The following is a 16,770-nucleotide window of genomic DNA, read 5'->3' as shown; positions in this document are numbered from 1 at the left end:
TGTTTGCTGAATCCAATAGCTTTCATTCATCGAAATCATTAACCTGTAAAATAATGGAAGCAAACAAACAAAAACCTCTCAACTTGAGGCACAATAAAAATCCCTTGCAATTATACATGACAAGTGTAGAGACGCCATGTCTTCATTTTATGTCAATGCCGTAACAATTTTATTCAATAACTTATAACAACAATAACATTCCAATTAGAATCTTATAACTTAAACTATAAAGTCCAATTTCATAACGAATACACTTCAATATTTCAGATTAAATTATAACAAACAAATATAAACTTTATTGTTATAAAAATAAAAATCATAAATGAATAATGCATGTTATTAATGTGTGAGTGTGAAGACGCGCAGACGCGAGATTTCTACTTCTGCCACAGTCGGCTTGGCGGCGCCACTGCGCTCGGACGCGTTGTGAAACCCTTGGGGATACCAAGCCACTTTATTCTGTGATCCTGATTCAATTGTGCGCTATTAAAAAGGATTCTTTCAATCTAATTCTTACTTCAATTTTAACTCAATCATAGATTTTAGTTAAACATTATACTACATATTAGTCTTTGTTAATTCATTATTTAATTTCTTTCTTAAAGGATTGATTCTAAATTTAGATAATAATAATGGGCGTTGTATATTGAAGTTGTTTGCCAGGGGTGCCAAACATTTTCAATAGCGTGTGTTAGTTACGTAACCTCGCCGGGGAAAATCGATATCCTGAGCGTATAAATAGCGACCCACGATTTAGAACAGCTGGCTGGCCGCCAGACGAAATGCAGCCTGTGGTGAGTTATATGAATCTTTACATTATAAAAGAAGAATTTTCCAACACACATGTACATTAGAATTATTTTGTAGTAAAAGCTGTCGCCCGCGACGCCCTCCGCCGGAATTAAAAAAAAAAATTAATTAGTAACCGATGTTCTTCCGGACTATGTTCTACATCTATGCCAATTTTCAGAAGCCGTTCTGGAGATACCTTTAAACAAACTTCTATTCATCCATACATTTGTTAAGGAGATAGATAAATTGTGTAAAAAAGGAAACCAGTAAGGCACCTAAAGTATGCAATTTTTCATAAATTATCTTCCTGCCCATTCACCTACATAGTGTAGACACATTATGTACTCCTCCATACATCTCTATCAGCTAATATCTGAATTCACCCTCTTCTTACTCTTATCCTCTTTCACACAATCCATCCATACTTCAGTCTTCTTCTCTTTTAACTTTATAAAGGAATGTAATCGAAAACTTTACATTTAAAACATATAAAATAAATTAAATAACTTTATTGATGCTAATAACTTAAGCAATTTGTTATTTTAAATATTATCATAGTAGATAACCTACGTGACATGTCTTCAATAGATAAATATTGTATCTAATGTCATATGTAACTATAAATAGATTGTCAAAGCCAAATGTAGAGTATCCATTAGATTAGGTAACAATACATAAATAAAACATGTCTTTTTTATATCATAATGTGGCAAACGAGCGAGCGGTCACCTGAAATCGCTGAAATAGCGAAGTGACCGTTGCCCATAGACATACGCAATTGCATATGCGTTGCCTACCTTTAATCCACGGAGGAGAGGATGCACAGAAAGAAAATATTTTCCCTTGCCATGCATCCTCTCATCCGGAAAGTCCACTTCCACTTCCCATCCTTTCCTTATAAGAAAAAGGTGGGAAGGGAAAGAGGACTTAAATTAGGCCTCTGGGACGCACACTCATCAGACGAAACGCGGAATTGCTTCCGATTCACGCCTGTCTTCTGTGTGGTCGTGATATTTCACCGGGCGGGAACAACCAATTAGTGTGAAGATGTTAATGCGGGCTCTATCACTGTAAATACCACTGTTTTCAATCATTCTTATTTTTCTTCGTCGTTGGAGTATTTTCAGACTAGCCGTGGTCATCAGGTATCTGTGACCCGCTTTAAGAGACGCCGCTCCTCCGTAGTCGCTGTCTTGTTAGTACATTGGTATAGGGGGACATCTACAGCCGCTTTGATTTAGTTTAGTTTAAAAAAAAATACCGAGCAAAGCAATATTATAATGGGAATGTTTGGATGGATGGATGTTTATTACAAAGTATCTCCAGAACGGTTTTATTAGTTGAAATTTGGCATTGATGTAGAACAAAGTCTGGAAGAACACATAGACAACTAATTATTTTTTTAATTTCCACCCAGACGGAGTCGCGGGCGAAAATTAGTTACATCTATAATACATTATTTTGGAACACTCTGTATTCAAACTTTGCTAATATACAGTCTGTTAATTAACATAACATTTATAATTAAAACAAACATAATCAGCTAACATTCGATATGTTTAATTACTGAGATCAAACGCTTTGTAAAGTAAATGGATACGTTTCTAATGAAGGTAAAGATAAACATTGGATAATCTTAATTAAGATAGGATACGGATAAGGGTTGGAGTAATTGCATTGAAAGATTTCAAGCTATTACGTATGTTTTTGTGAACATTTTTGTGTTACTAATCCATCATTATCATCATCTCGCTATAAGTCCCCATTGAGGGGCTCAGAGCAAAGCAAGTTAGGTGATTAGGCCATAGTCAACAACGCTGCTCCAGTGTGGATTGACTTCACACATATCTTTGAATTACTTCACAGATATGTTCAGTATCGCGATGTTTTCCTTCATGGTAAGACCGCTAGATAAAAAGTACATATGTCAACCTATAACACATTGGTGCATGTCGGGATTCGAACCTGTAGATTACAAGTCAAGTGCTTGACGTAAAAGCTATCGTCGCTCACACATTTGATTTTACAAATTAAAGCCATTGTGGCTTGTAAGCATGATACGAGTTGAATAGTTTCTATTATAATAAATAAATACAATGGATAGTAATTGTTTAAAACCCCGGATTGATTTGAAATACGAGAAAAACTGTTTCGTACTCTGAAAGTATTACGTCAAGTGACATTAATTTGGAAAAGAGCCAACTTTTAACTTAGTTCAACTTTGAAGCAACAAATATAAAGATTACCTCGTAATACATAGCTTTAATCTTACTTACTACTTAATATAAATGCGAATGTTTAGATGGATGTTTATTTGAAGGTATCTCTAGAACAGAGTAGAAGGAGTAGAACATAGTCTGGAAGAACAAATAGGCTATTAACTAAGATTTTTTTTTATTCCCGCACGAACGGAGTCGTGGGTGACAGCTAGTAATTGATATAAGACGTTTTAAATCTATAATAATATTACCCAAGTAATAAACTTGCAGTGACGTAATATTATTAGCTTCCAAACAAAACCAGCTAGTCTCAATTCCCAGACACTTTGGCACCACATATCTTATTGTGTTGTCCTACTTTCGCAAAGTATACATATATTGAAGCATAGTAACATAAACTACGCGAAATATTAACATGTAATTTTGGCATTTGAAAAACTTCTTGCGACTAATGACTCAATTTTCCAATAATTAGAAAAACACTATGAAAAGTAATTAAAATTTTAGTTCCCAATAAAATTCCAGAAGGAATAGATCGAAAATACCACTATTAATTCCATTGCCGCTTTTATTAAATGCTTTATAAAGCAATTATATGGTCAAGCTGCAATGTAAAATTCTTGAGTCAAGTCAAGGTTATTTCGGAGACAGGCCGGCACCGGAGTGACGTCACAGGCGTCTCGGAGAATAAGCTAATGTCTTACACAAAAGTTTTGCGTCAATATACGAATTTATGTTTTTCTTGTTCAATTACATTCTAGATTACATTAAATAAATTGAATTAATATTAGTTACTAGCTTAAAGATTTATTCTACTAAAGGTCTTGATAGAATGGCCGTAGAACAGGATAACAAATTTGTATTGACGTCTTTGGACAATGATTGTCGGTCGACAATGAGTATGAGTTCAAGCAATCATATTTGTTACATCTTCTTCTGTTTATAAAATGTTCCGTATTATGATTCTTATTTATATTATGGATTTTTTTTGCTGTATATATAAAACAAATTATTCACTTTTAAATTACTAGCTCGCTCTGAACTTTGTCATCGCAGAATTAAAAAAAAATAGTAGCCTATATACCGCGTGCATTAACTACCTTCCCGTTAAATTCAAGTTTAAATCGTCTCTCGTTCTGGAGATTACCCGGAACACACACACAGGAATTACAAGGAACTTGTGGACAGACACACAGACAGACACAGAAATTCTTAAATTTGGTTAATCGTTAGCGGCAATGCAAAACACGTGTACTAAGTTTTTTTTATCGATATTACATAAAGACATTCCATTTTTAATAATAACTGTGTATAGATGTTCTTACTTTACTTATAATTTTGACGAATAAGTAAACGTAAAATTTCCAATTTGGATTCTGCCCGGGGCTCGAATAAAAATAGCTCCCAAGAGGTTAAAGTGGGATGGGTTGATAAGGTCAGTCAGCTTTCAAATTCCCGAACAACCTCCAAAGATAATCGCTTTTCTTTAATCTACAATCTTCATTCGTTGGATCCAATCCGACTTTTCCTTTATTGAAATAAATGTGAATGTTTCAAGATATTTTTTTTAATCTGTTACCTTGTCTACTGAATCATCGTTAATTTAATTTAAAAGTCTCTGTTTCTTTGTTTAGATTTATTAGGATACTAATTATTTTTAACTAATACTAGTTGTGTGTGACTTTTTTTTAACATCATAAGGTTGCAAACGAGTGAGCGGCCACCTGTAATCGCTGAAATAGCGATGTGACCGTTGCCCATAGACATACGCAATTGCATATGCGCTGCCTACCTTTAATCGACGGAGGAGAGGATGCACAGAAAGAAAATATTTTCCCTTTCCATGCATCCTCTCATTCGAAAAGTCCACTTCCACTTCCCATACTTTCCTTATAAGAAAAAGGGTGGGAAGGGAAAGGGGACTAGATTAGGCCTCCGGGACGCACACTCATCAGACTGTACACGGAATAGCTTCCACTTCACGCCTGTCTTCTGTGTGGTCGTGGTATTTCACCGGGAGAGCCGGGCCATTCCGTGCGAAGATGTTAAAGCGGGCTCTGCCACTGTTACTTTGTTCATATTTAATCGTTTTAATTGTTTTCTTAAAATGCTTTGAAAAGTTCCTATGTTTTTTCCACTGTCCTTTTGTTCATGTTTCCATTATCACAGATAAATTAGCGGTGTGACAAAGGTGTATGTATAAGTATACATTATAGTATAATGGATACATATTTAAATCAGTCGATAATAAATATATCGATATAGCGATAATTTGCACGTCACATCACCAGACCACTTAAGATAAGTCGTATGATTTAACAGATAAAGTAATAACAATAGTTTAAAAAAAATCCGTTTAGTTTTCTGTTATAAAAGAAGCCAATGCAACATGTTTACGAAATGTGTGTAAAGATTATTGTCTCTGTTTTTTTATAAACGAATGAATGGGACGACAAATATATTTCATACTTTGTTTCGACAGTAGAAATACACATATGCGACGCAACAAGGCTTCTCGTTAACCAATATAAGTTGACCTATCAGTTTATTTTATATAGTAAGAAATAAGAATGAAATTAACACCTACGCTGGATCTACGTACACTGGTTAGGTGGTTTACATATGAGCTGTCTCATTACGTTTTCGGATCAATAAAATGTTATATGAACGCCTTTGGAAAGAAATTATTAAGAGTATTTTTATAGAAAGGTTTAAGAGCCAATTAAAATGGTATTCCATTTTCAATTGTCAAACGTTTGTACAAAAAACATAGTTATCTTTGTTTATTTAAAGCAAATGAAAGGGATGAAGATATTTTTGTATACATCTTTTGAATGATTCCGTGCAAGTTTAATGTTCAAATTTCTTTTACAACTTAGCACTATGGCATTCGGCTCTGAAAACAACGGACGGGTAAAGTCGTGGGCGACCGCTAGTATTCATATAAATAAGATATAAAAAGTAACTACGTCTTAAATATCAAATTAAAACCCTTATACGTATAGTCGTTTTATGTCGTCGGTTACATTTTACGTCTTCATAATCTTGTAACTGAAAACTTGGACGATATAAGAGTCAAAGACATTTTATTGCGCATAAAAAGAGATATTAAGGTAGCCTTTTGAGTAGGATCTTTATACTTAGATGATAAAAAAATTAAAAAAACAAATGTCAATTAACAATCAGCTGTCATTTGACACGTCAATATTACAGTTCATTAAAAATATTGTCTGATATAATGCTTTAATATAATAATAATGCACAAATTAAAAATAGATAAAAGAAGCTTATTGTGGCTTAAATATTATTTATTATTGACGTGAATAGTGAGGTTATTTTTAAAAACGATATTGTCTACTGTTAAAATTACCACCAGCAAATTTCATACGTTCACGAATTATTCCACACTGACCTTAAAATTAATACGACTAATCTACTTTGTTCATCTATCCTTCAACCGTTACACATACAGATGTTACAGAAATATTATTATCTCTTTCTATTTTAATAAATGAGAGGGATGACACTATATTTTTGTACATTGTGTACATTGTTTCAGCAGTGTATTTTTAGCCGTTCGAATTAACAGCTAATTTTCATATTTAGCTAATGTCTGGTGACTGTTAGAGTGCTGAGAATTTCTCTGCCTTCACGCGTTGTCCAAATAATTACGCTTCTAATAATTGACAATAAGAAGTAAGAAGGAACAAGAAGATATCTGTCTTCTGTATTCATATTCTTTCTCTTTCTATTCACAGAGGATGAGAAGACCGCGTCGGCATCGCTGGCTGACAGTGTCGGTGTTCTTTATAGCGTACTCCATCTTCCAAGCGGTGCTGAGTGCCTCCACATCGCCTTTGATAGACAAACTGACGACTACCAGTGAGGATTCTCAGCCAGCAAGCCCTGAACCAAGCTCCAAAGGAACAACAAAAGGTAACAAATAAAATCAACACACTAAACTTGCCGTGAAAGTAAAAAAAAATATATTACAAAAGATAAACATAAGACCAGCATAGCGTCTGCAGTTCCTCTGATGTTACGGATGTCCATGGGCGCTGTTATCAACTCTGTTTTCCGCTAGTTTATCCCCTTTTCTTATAAAAAAAATCAATAAAGTAATGAAGCAATTTAAAAGGGTCTTGACAGACTGGCGGACAAGAAAGTGATTCTATAAGGTATCCGTTTTTTCCTTTCGAGGTATGGAACACTCAAAATAAAAAGAATAAAATAAAATTATATTACCTTAACAGGTACTACTGTAATTTAGCATATTATATAAAACAAAATGTGCAATTAAATAATTAAAAACAGTGAAAAATGAACGGACCAAGAGTCTGTATATGTCGGTTATTAAAAAAAACCTTTCGCGAATGCTTAACTTCTTCCATATTCATATTTCATGTAACATATGTTTTCAGAGGCAATAGCTTCATCCCCTGTACCAGTTACCAGTCAAACCGAGGACGAAGATAGCAGTGAGTTACCACCAGAGGGAGGCAAGAAAGGTCTCAAAGGCTCCGAGGAAGAAGAGGAGGGAGAAAAGAAGAAACAGAAGGATGATGGTTACGTCAAAACAAATGCAAGTAGTAGCAATTTAAAGAATTAATTTAAAAAAAATTGGTCAATAATAATTGCAGCCAGATCCATCAAGCTGTTCAGGAGATATCTCGTGACATCCATCCATCCAAACATTCGCATTAACAATATTAGTAAGATTAGTGATGGTAGTAGAATACTTACATATACAATAACTAGCTGTCGCCGGCGACTTCATCCAAGCGGATTAAAAAATAATAAGTAGCCTATGTGTTCTTTCAGACTATGTTCTACATCTATACCTAATTTCAGCGATATCCGTTAAGCCGTTCCAGTGATATCTTCAAACAAACATCCATCTATTTATCTAAACATTCGCATTTATAATATATAGTAAGATTCTATTAACGTTTCGTTTTCAGGATGAAGATGCTATCCCTACTGTCCATCCGTTAAGGAATTGTACTCCGCCTGCCATTGAACAGGTAAATATTATGTGAATGCAAACTCCTTGGTTACCAAAGAGGTCGAATACTTCAAGATTTGTTAAACAGTACCCAAGTTCAAAACGAACGAGAAAATTAACCCAGGCAAAGTATACAAATCTTTCTAGCTCTTCTGTAGCTAGCTATTACTTAAATTTTATTCTATTATAGCTGTCGCTCACGGCTCCGTCTGTGTGGAAATACAAAAAAAACTTTAATAGAAGCCTATGTCTTCTTGCAGATTTTGTTCGACATCTAAGCTAAATTTCAGCAAGATTCTTCCATCCTTCCTTCCATCCATACATGATGTTAGTGTAGTAGTATAGTGTTATGTATGGCAAATAGCTTTAATAACATTACTTACTTCTTCTTCTTTTTCTTTATTATCTTGTTTAATGTTCTAGTTTCCTCAACCATTGATGGGTCAGACAGCACGTAAACACGGCGGTCTTATTCTTCACATCCTGGTGGCTGTGTTCACCTTTATCGGACTCGCCATCGTCTGTGATGAATACTTTGTCTGCAGCTTGGATAGGATCTGTGAAGGTTGGTTCAACATTATACAAATACTAGTTTGTACTAGCTGTGGTCCCCGACTTTATCTGCGTGGAATTAAACAGTACATGTAGTGTGTTGGAGTATTCTATCGTGGCATCACAGTGATATGTTGTGTAGTTTTCGTTTCTTCTCTTGCCCCAAATAATAATTAAATCTATCCAATGGCATACACAACAAAATTAATAAGTCAATGATTTGCAAAGTTTTCTCTTGTTAATTAACTAAAAATGATTTTACAACGTCTTTTATCAAAGTTCTACGCCTAATAATGGACTGAGCATTGTGGTTATATAGATAATTTATTTGTGGTATTTCCGGTGAAATACCACGACCACACGGAAGACAGACGTGAAGTGGAAGTAATTCCGCGTTTCGTCTGATGAGTGTGCGTCCCGGAGATCTAATTTAGTCCTCTTTCCCTTCCCACCCTTTTTCTTATAATATAAGGAAAGGATGGGAAGTGGAAGTGGACTTTCCGGATGAGAGGATGCATGGGAAGGTAAAATGTTTTCTTTCTGTGTATCCTCTCCTCCATCGATTAAAGGTAGGCAACGGATATGCAATTGCATATGTCTATGGGCAACGGTCACTTCGCTATTTCAGCGATTTCAGGTGGCCGCTCGCTCGTTTGCCACCTTATGATATAAAAAAAAATAGTAATAAGAAATTCAAAATGAATTTACAGAACTGAAGCTGGCGCCTGACGTGGCTGGTGCAACTTTCATGGCCGCCGGTAGCTCCGCTCCTGAACTTGCTACTGTTGTTATTGGAGTGTTTTGCGCACAGGATGATATTGGTATGATTGGACGCAAATAAAATTGAACTTTATAATATTGAAACAAGGTTTAGTTTTACTTTGCACTTCTAATCAAGAAGCTAAGAGGGATGTGTGCTAAGCGTTAGATGTGTTAAATAAAATTAAACCTTATTTCAATAGTATAAAACTCTGTCTTCTGCTTCGGTCTTTGTGAATGTACTCTGTTATTGTTTGTGTAGGTGTGTCTGGTGTGATCGGGTCAGCGGTGTTCAACATTATGTTTGTTATCTCCGTGTGTGCTCTGTGCGCCGGGACTGTGAGCCATCTCAACTGGTGGCCTCTCTGCCGCGACTGTTTCTTCTATGCCCTCTCTATACTTGTTATGCTCTGTACTATCGCCAATAAATACGTCTCCTGGTAAGAATTACTTTTTATTAGTATTGTGCTGCCTTGATGGCTCAGGGGTCAAGCACTTGACTTGCAATCTGCAGGTTCTGGGTTCGAATCCCGCCATGTACCAATGTGTTTTTCGATTTACATATGTACGTTTATCCGTCGTTCTTACGGTGAAGGAAAACATCGTGATGCTGCACATATCTGAGAAGAAATTCAATGATATGTGTGAAGTCAACCAACCCACACTGGTCCAGCGTGGTTGACTAGGGCCTAGTCACCCGTAACTCAGGGTAGGCTCCGAGCCCCTCAGTGGGGAAGTATAGTGAGCTGATAATGAGTTTATATTTAATCTTCTATTGATTCTTAACTGTATTGTTTTGTTTTTAACGTCTAACTAATGTCGGTTATAAGACTTTTTCATAGATTCTAAATTCTTAACGTTTAGAATTTAAAAGACAAAAGCATTTATATTTAGCTTGTGTAGGTCTCACAGATTTCGTAGCATATAAACATTATTCGATCTACAGCTTTCGTAGAACATAAGTGTTGTGTGCTACGATAACCGTAGATCTCGTAGACTATTTAGATGTCTACGAGAACATGTTTTATTGTCACTAGGCCGGAAGCTCTCTTCATGTTGATAATGTACGGTGTCTACTGCATCGCGCTGCGCTTCAATACTGAACTGGAACGTTGGGCGTTGACCTTGCCACTGCCTTTCAAACTACCTACAAGAGAGGAACAGGCTGCCCTCGTTACATACAGGTCAGAGTTATTTCAAATTGGAACCTAGCAATGTTTGTTGAATCCACAAAATGCTTCTTATGGTATTGGAATAATTACATGACTATCGTTTGAGTATTGGGACTTGAGAAGCAATGTATTGTGTTATAGACAAATCAATGTGACACGTATGTTCATGTATTTTTCAATAGAAGTACTGGAGGGCAACCTCCAGCGGCGGCCGCCAATGCTGAAGGCCAGTACACGCAAATGGAGGGACAGACTAAGGAAACTCCTCTACAATCTGCTGGTAGGTCTACAAGGATTTTATTAATCTGTGGCAATCGTCTTGAAATAAAAAAAGTTTGGGAGAACCTTTGTGGTTCTATTTAAAATTTTACTGAACTCTTACTGTTACGACTTTTCTTCAATTCGTGAACCCTAAACTTTATCCCGTCAATGTACATCCACGCCCGAGTCTTCAGTGTACCATTTGTAATGTATGATAAAATCTTACGATAGAACATCGAACATATAGACTGGGACTAAACGGCTAATATTTTTTGTTTTTAATTCGCCTTGTCTGTTATTTATAAAGCCTACAATCCTGATGGCGCTTACGACAACGCGGCCTACAACGCTGAGCCTATCCCCGTGTGGGATCCCAATGCGGTCTGGGACCCCGACCAGGCCTGGGATTCTTCTGTATGTTGACATTTATTTAATAATTTAGAAATATAGAACATTTTATAGTATAATTGATGATAAAAGTGATGAAAGATGACTACGAATAATCAACCCTATAATCAACCCTAAGTTGTTTTTCTATTTATGTGGCTCTTAATAAATAAATGTATTATATATACGTTCTCTACTAAACGAACTCTTCTAAACTACTAAACTAAAGGAATAATGATTATTCTCACTTCCTAATTGATTTTACTAATTTAGAATTACTTAAGTTTAGCCTTTAACTTTATGCTTACGTGCTACAGACGCAAGGAGCGCCCGCGCAACCTGGCTGGCGACCTGAACCTCAACAGACTCAGGCGCAGGCGCAGACGCCGACACAACAACCGCAAGAGAACCAACCACAACAACCACCACAGGTAATCCATTGTTATACGAATTCAAAAGACCATACATACAAATTTCCATACAAAACATACATGGAGTTTTTAAATACTAAATAACTGTGAGGAAGAAAATCCGACACTGTGCCGGTGTACTGGCGCAACACTAGCCTTACTAAAGTATCGACCTTTATGTCCCCTCACTAATTATTCTTACACTAGACTTGGTAATGAAAGCGTGCCATTCGCACCAAAGTATTATAACTATAAATGTCTAAAACAACATAAAAACCTAGTCAATGTGTGAAAGGAACAAGTAATCGATCTATTTCACCTTCCGTAAGATTAAACTGCTGTTAATTAATAATGAGACTTATTACAAAGGCTTAAAGTATAATTTTAATTGCAGCCGATTGCGCCCGCTATGCCAGCGTACTACAAGGCCAAGGAGTACAACCCAGAGACTGCTGTAGACCCACTCGTTAAACCCATCGGTGCAAGTAAGTTTCATGCATTATATTCTTAGGTGTTTAATTTGATTTTATTATTATGTTTTAATACCAGAGGACCTAACACGAATATTTGTGAGAAAATTTTCGTAATGACACCGACAAATGTCATCATCATCAATTTTGTCGATTACGCTACGAATATTCCTGCAAGGACCTCTGTACGAAAATATACTGACATTTTTTAAAATAATTCTAAAATCATCTAAAATATGTTTTTTTTAATTTTGAAAAGAAAGGAAAAATTTTGTGTCGTTTCTAGAATTTTGAAATTGTTCTTTGACGGTTTATTAATTTTGCCATATTCTGATTAGTAGTCGTAATAGTATGTTTTTTAATCTATACCAGACAAGCTGCAGCTAGCATGTTGGTACGTGGCGTTCCCAATCCACTGGTCATGCCGGCGCACGATGCCTGACTGCCGCGGCCGCTGGTACCCGATCACATTCATCATCTCCATGCTCTGGATCTCCTTCTATTCTTACTTCATGGTCTGGATGATCACCATCATCGGTAAGTAATCAACTTATGACTAATTGACTACAATTTTTGTTAAATTTTATTGTGTTATAACGTTCACGTGGTAGGATACGGCCTGTAGTTAAGGTAGGGCGAGGTGGCTACCGCCCAGGGCACCAAGCGTAAGGGGTGTGTCAAGAGCCAGAGTCTGATATGAAAGAACGTCCATGGCGCCACCTATGATGTACTATATTTGGAAGGTGTCCGTAAAAATCTCACCATTGATACAAAGGTTGACTTCGTATATTTCCAGGCTATACTTTGGGCATTCCTGATACGGTAATGGGATTGACGTTCGTAGCGGCTGGCGTGTCCGTGCCTGATGCGCTTTCCTCCCTCGCTGTTATCAAGGAAGGGTAAGCAAAAACAAAAAATAATTAAGTGAGAACAATGCTTCGACAAATCGTTGAGAACTACTTCTGCATTACTCGAAGCTTTAAAAGGTTTTCTTGAATTTTTATATTGTATAGATTGAACATACCCTAACTTTATAAAATACTTACATTTCACCGCGGGTTCGTCTGCGCGGAATTAAAAAAAACACGTTGTAAATAGCATATGTATTCTTCCAGACTATGTTCTATATGTGTGCCAAGTTTCATCAAGATTCGTTAAGTAGTTTTAGAGATACGTAGTAACAAACATCCATTCATCTAAATTAAGTATGTCTTTATCATCTAATCCAAGATACATTCTATTAAAATATTTTTTACACCAGATACGGTGACATGGCGGTCTCTAACGCGGTTGGTTCCAACGTGTTCGACATCCTGGTGTGTCTCGGTCTGCCCTGGTTCATCCAAACCGCCATCATACATCCCGGCAGTCACGTCAATGTCATCAGCAAAGGTTTGTGTCATAGACAATAGAGAATTAACTCTATGTTAACAGATTTACTTAGTTGTACTTGTATTATCCATCGACTAGTTGATCTTCAGTACATATTTCTATAAAATAGTTACAAAAAACACTAAAGAAAAAAAATGTTTCACTTTGTCACTCGTTTAAGCTTGGATTTTGTCACCTCTTGCTGATTCCCATATTGGACTGAGTTGTAGTGGCAAAGGCCAACATTGGCGCCCAATAAAACTACACTAAAGAGTTTGGTACTCGAAGGATACACGGTATTATATTAAGGGTATTCTTGATGTGTTTTTCCAGGCCTAATCTACTCCACGCTGTCTCTGTTCTCAACGGTAATCTTCTTGGTAGTAGCGACGCACGCCAACGGCTGGAAGTTGGACCGTAAGTACGGCGTGGTGCTGATGATTTGGTACCTGCTCTTCATAACCCTCGCCAGTCTCTACGAGCTGAACGTCTTTGGCAACTTCCATCAGCCAGATTGCGAATCTGCGTATTAATTTATCTATAGTTCGTTTGTTTGAAAGTGACAGTTCGATTTCTCATACTCTTTGTCAGACAAAGAATATGTAACCGACCTGTTTTGGCAAAGAGTATGTAACGTCACAATTAAATTTCGAATGTTTGATGGTTGCATAGATTAGAAATAATTAGCATTTGTTTTTTGCTGGCCAATCAATTAAGCTTTTAATGTGTATATTGAATAATGATCTCATAAAAATATTAAACAGTAAATGTTTGTGTAATAAGTTTGAATATATTTATGGGTATTATTTTTCTTTTACGAATAAAGAGCGCGCTACGTGATACTGGCTACAAAAAAATAATAAACAAGAAAAAGGTTGCATATAACGGTCTAAATAAATCTTATGAGTTAAAACACATCGATATTATTATATTATTTATGAATAACACCGATTTAACACACGAAAAGCCCATTTTAATTACTCAAATTTATTTCTAGTCATTCTTGTTTATGTCATAATAATCCATTTAGGAAAATTAATTCGAAAAAGGAAAGTTTAATTTTGATTTTAATATAATATTTATATATTTTTGGTTAGCAAATCTATGGTGTCATTTATTTTTTTAATTTTTTTTTTATCTCCACACAATCGTGGCCTATCCACGCACAAATTAAAAAAACAGCATTGAAATTTCTTTAACTGATAATAGGGTTATCAAACGTAAAACATCGAGATCCACGAATTAAATTTGATAAAAATATAAAATGATTATAGGAAAAAAAAGATTTTAAAATATTTAAAAATAATAATAAGTAATGAATTAGCAATTAGACTCAGCTTTTTAAAATCTTACATAGATCTTTTTATATTATTCTCTCATTCTGATAAATTATAGTCTAGTCATTTTACTTTTATAATATAATTTTAGTTTATATCTTCTAAGTTCATTTACATTAAGAATAGAATTTTTTATTATGTAGTAAGTTAAAAAACACCCATACAACTGTATGAAGACATCCAATTGACATTTCAATAGGTATTCATATTGCTCGTTTGTAATTTAACTAGGTAAATTGTTAACGGACAATGAATTTCAGTAAATCCAATGGTTAACGAACTAAATGAAGGTTTATATTTGAATCTACTACCTCAGTCTTCTTCCTAAAATAATTCCATTTTAATAATACGTGATGCGTATTTTAAAATAAGTAACCGGATCTTCCTAATTTACTCCTTTAGTTTTTATAATACCGATGTGCAAGCAATCTGTAACGTGTTTTCTTTCCATTACCGAAATAGCTAAAACAAAAAATATTCTCATCCCTTTCATTTCCTTTCAAGGAAAAGAGAAAGCAATATGTTTTTGTACTATTTTTTTGGCATTGAAAACACATCGTCGCAAGTCTTTGTGAGCCCAAAAAATGTTATGTTTCTAAATTTTAAAACTTTAAAACTAATGTCAATTATATAATTGGATGTTAATCGTCATTTGTTTATAAAATAATTGTCTCTTTGGACAATTTAAAAAGTTGTAACCATTGATGCGGAATATCTATGGATGGTCCCGTGACTTTTAAGAGACAGGACTTGGACAGGACAGGACGCACTTGACAGGAGTGCGTTGCCCTCTGAAAAATAAAACGAACAATAATATCTTAACTTGCTTGCTTGTATGCTTTTTGTGTGTGTGTTTACATTTTTTTTTAGTATGCGTAATAAGTCATATTTTTATGTACATTATGATTGTCAATATTACCTCATCTCGTGAAAAGTTTCAGATTTTTTCAACAGCGACTCTGCTTGGTCCGTTTCTGTATAGTCATGGTACAACAACCTTACTATAGTTGTTCATATTTATATGGCCGCTATTATATAATTTCTATAGTTTTTTCCATAGTTTCTTCTAAGGAGATTTGTGTGTGAGTTATTAGTCAATTATATGTCGTGTAAAATATATATCATTTGTATGTTTAATGAGTTATTTAAAGTGACAATAATTCTTTCCAATAATTCTGTTAAAAATATTCGCGCCTAAATAAATTAGTTATAATCATATTAGTAGCAAATGTTTAATATAACTATTGCTATTTAGACAAACTGTTATTGTAAACTCGTTGTTACGAGATTCGTTTTTCGTCATTGTGAGGAAGTAAAAACAATGAACTTTGTCTTTGGTTTCTCGTATAACTTTAATTTTTATCCGATTAAAAGTAAAAATGATTTTGTCTATGGTAACTATTAATTCCAAATGTTAACTTTCAAATGACATTTGTTCAAATATTTAACACTGTGATTTTAAGACCATTTGAAACCTTATATTTTTTATAACCTCTTAAAAACATAATTTCAATGGCTTACATAGGAATAACCTGCGTATGCAACAATTAAAAATGTCAATTCAATCTTTAAAAATGTTATATGAACAATTTTGCTCTTATATAAATGTAGTAAAATTTAATAAAACAAATATAAATGTAGAGAAATTGCATCCTAATATAATTATAATAATGAAACCAAATCAATACCATAGATTTTATAGTCTATAGATGAAGAGTTTCGTACAATTTTGACACATAGAAAATCGATTTTTTAAATGTCATTTTGTATTTCAAATGACAACACTAAGGAAATTCACCTCAGCATAAAACCTCCGGCTGGCTAAATACACTTCGTGTGACCAAGAGATAAAAGAAAAAAGTCTCCCGAGTCTGCAAAATATATCTTTAGGTTATAAATCTATGGTATGAAATTTTAACAATAAAACCTAATCCTAATAGAGTGTTAAATCGTAGAAAAATGCGATGCGTCAGCGTAATATATGACATTCAATATTGTAAATATTAGCGGACCATTATAAAATATTAATAAAAAA

At 34.8% G+C, this 16,770-nt stretch overlaps 1 protein-coding gene across 2 annotated transcripts; it reads left to right on the top strand.

Moving 5' to 3' along the window:
• Positions 1-418: 418 nt before the first annotated feature.
• LOC106116473 (probable sodium/potassium/calcium exchanger CG1090) lies at positions 419-15,669 on the top strand. 2 transcript variants are annotated; one of them, XM_013310340.1, is made up of 16 exons: positions 419-794; positions 6,770-6,947; positions 7,433-7,593; positions 7,973-8,035; positions 8,440-8,581; positions 9,279-9,389; positions 9,590-9,767; positions 10,365-10,511; positions 10,682-10,779; positions 11,068-11,174; positions 11,465-11,578; positions 11,952-12,042; positions 12,400-12,564; positions 12,824-12,926; positions 13,289-13,419; positions 13,732-15,669. In XM_013310340.1, exons 1-16 carry the CDS (start codon positions 783-785, stop codon positions 13,929-13,931), a joined length of 2,001 nt encoding a protein of 666 aa, XP_013165794.1. In that variant the 5' UTR covers positions 419-782; the 3' UTR covers positions 13,932-15,669. The 2 variants fall into 2 exon arrangements, with proteins under 2 accessions (XP_013165794.1, XP_013165795.1); XM_013310341.1 differs by lacking the exon at positions 419-794 and adding an exon at positions 6,314-6,342.
• Positions 15,670-16,770: the final 1,101 nt, after the last annotated feature.

The sequence above is a fragment of the Papilio xuthus genome, unplaced genomic scaffold (genome assembly GCF_000836235.2).
Source record: "Papilio xuthus unplaced genomic scaffold, Pxut_1.1 DF827756.1, whole genome shotgun sequence".
Classification (NCBI taxonomy): Eukaryota; Metazoa; Arthropoda; class Insecta; order Lepidoptera; family Papilionidae; genus Papilio; species Papilio xuthus.
This window is presented reverse-complemented; position numbering and strand designations above follow the sequence as displayed.

Excerpts from the sequence above, each read along its gene's own strand:
- LOC106116473 (XM_013310340.1), top strand. Across the intron at positions 7,594-7,972 it reads ATGGTTACGTCAAAACAAAT|GATGAAGATGCTATCCCTAC; the intron begins GCAAGTAGTAGC and ends TTTCGTTTTCAG. Across the intron at positions 9,390-9,589 it reads TTGCGCACAGGATGATATTG|GTGTGTCTGGTGTGATCGGG; the intron begins GTATGATTGGAC and ends TTGTTTGTGTAG.